This window comes from Meleagris gallopavo, unplaced genomic scaffold (genome assembly GCF_000146605.3).
Source record: "Meleagris gallopavo isolate NT-WF06-2002-E0010 breed Aviagen turkey brand Nicholas breeding stock unplaced genomic scaffold, Turkey_5.1 ChrUn_random_7180001889423, whole genome shotgun sequence".
NCBI classification, from domain to species: Eukaryota; Metazoa; Chordata; class Aves; order Galliformes; family Phasianidae; genus Meleagris; species Meleagris gallopavo.
This window is the reverse complement of record NW_011153156.1, coordinates 1-356: the sequence shown is the minus strand read 5'-3', so window position 1 is coordinate 356 and position 356 is coordinate 1. Positions and strand designations below refer to the sequence as shown.

The 356-nt window shown below is 55.3% G+C and overlaps 1 protein-coding gene across 1 annotated transcript; it reads right to left on the bottom strand.

Moving 5' to 3' along the window:
• Nucleotide 1: 1 nt before the first annotated feature.
• LOC109364677 (5-hydroxytryptamine receptor 1A-like) lies at nucleotides 2-352 on the bottom strand (the record flags this gene model as incomplete). The annotated part of the gene is made up of 1 exon (XM_019611311.1): nucleotides 2-352. A coding segment is annotated over one exon (351 nt), but the record flags the coding sequence as incomplete, so codon positions are not given.
• Between the last annotated feature and the right edge of the window lie 4 nt (nucleotides 353-356).

Sequence of the window (356 nt, the reverse complement as noted above, 5' to 3'; positions counted from 1 at the left end):
TTCACTGCCGGCAAAATTTGCACTTGATAATTTTCTTAAAAGCACTTTGGAAGTCTTTGTTGAAATAGGCATAGATGATGGGGTTAAGGAGGGAGTTGGAATAGCCCAGCCAGTTGATGACTGCCCCCAGCCACTCGGGCATGTAGCACTTACTGTCACAAAAGGGCAGGACCAACGCCACGATGAAGAACGGCAGCCAGCAGAGGATGAAGGTGCCCATAATGATGCCCAGGGTCTTGACAGTCTTCCTCTCCCGGGACAGAGCCATCCTCCGCTTGGCTTCCGTGTTCTTCTCGTTGCGCCTCTTGAAGGAGGGGGGCGGCGGGGAGCCGCACGCTTCGCTGGGCAGCGGCAGG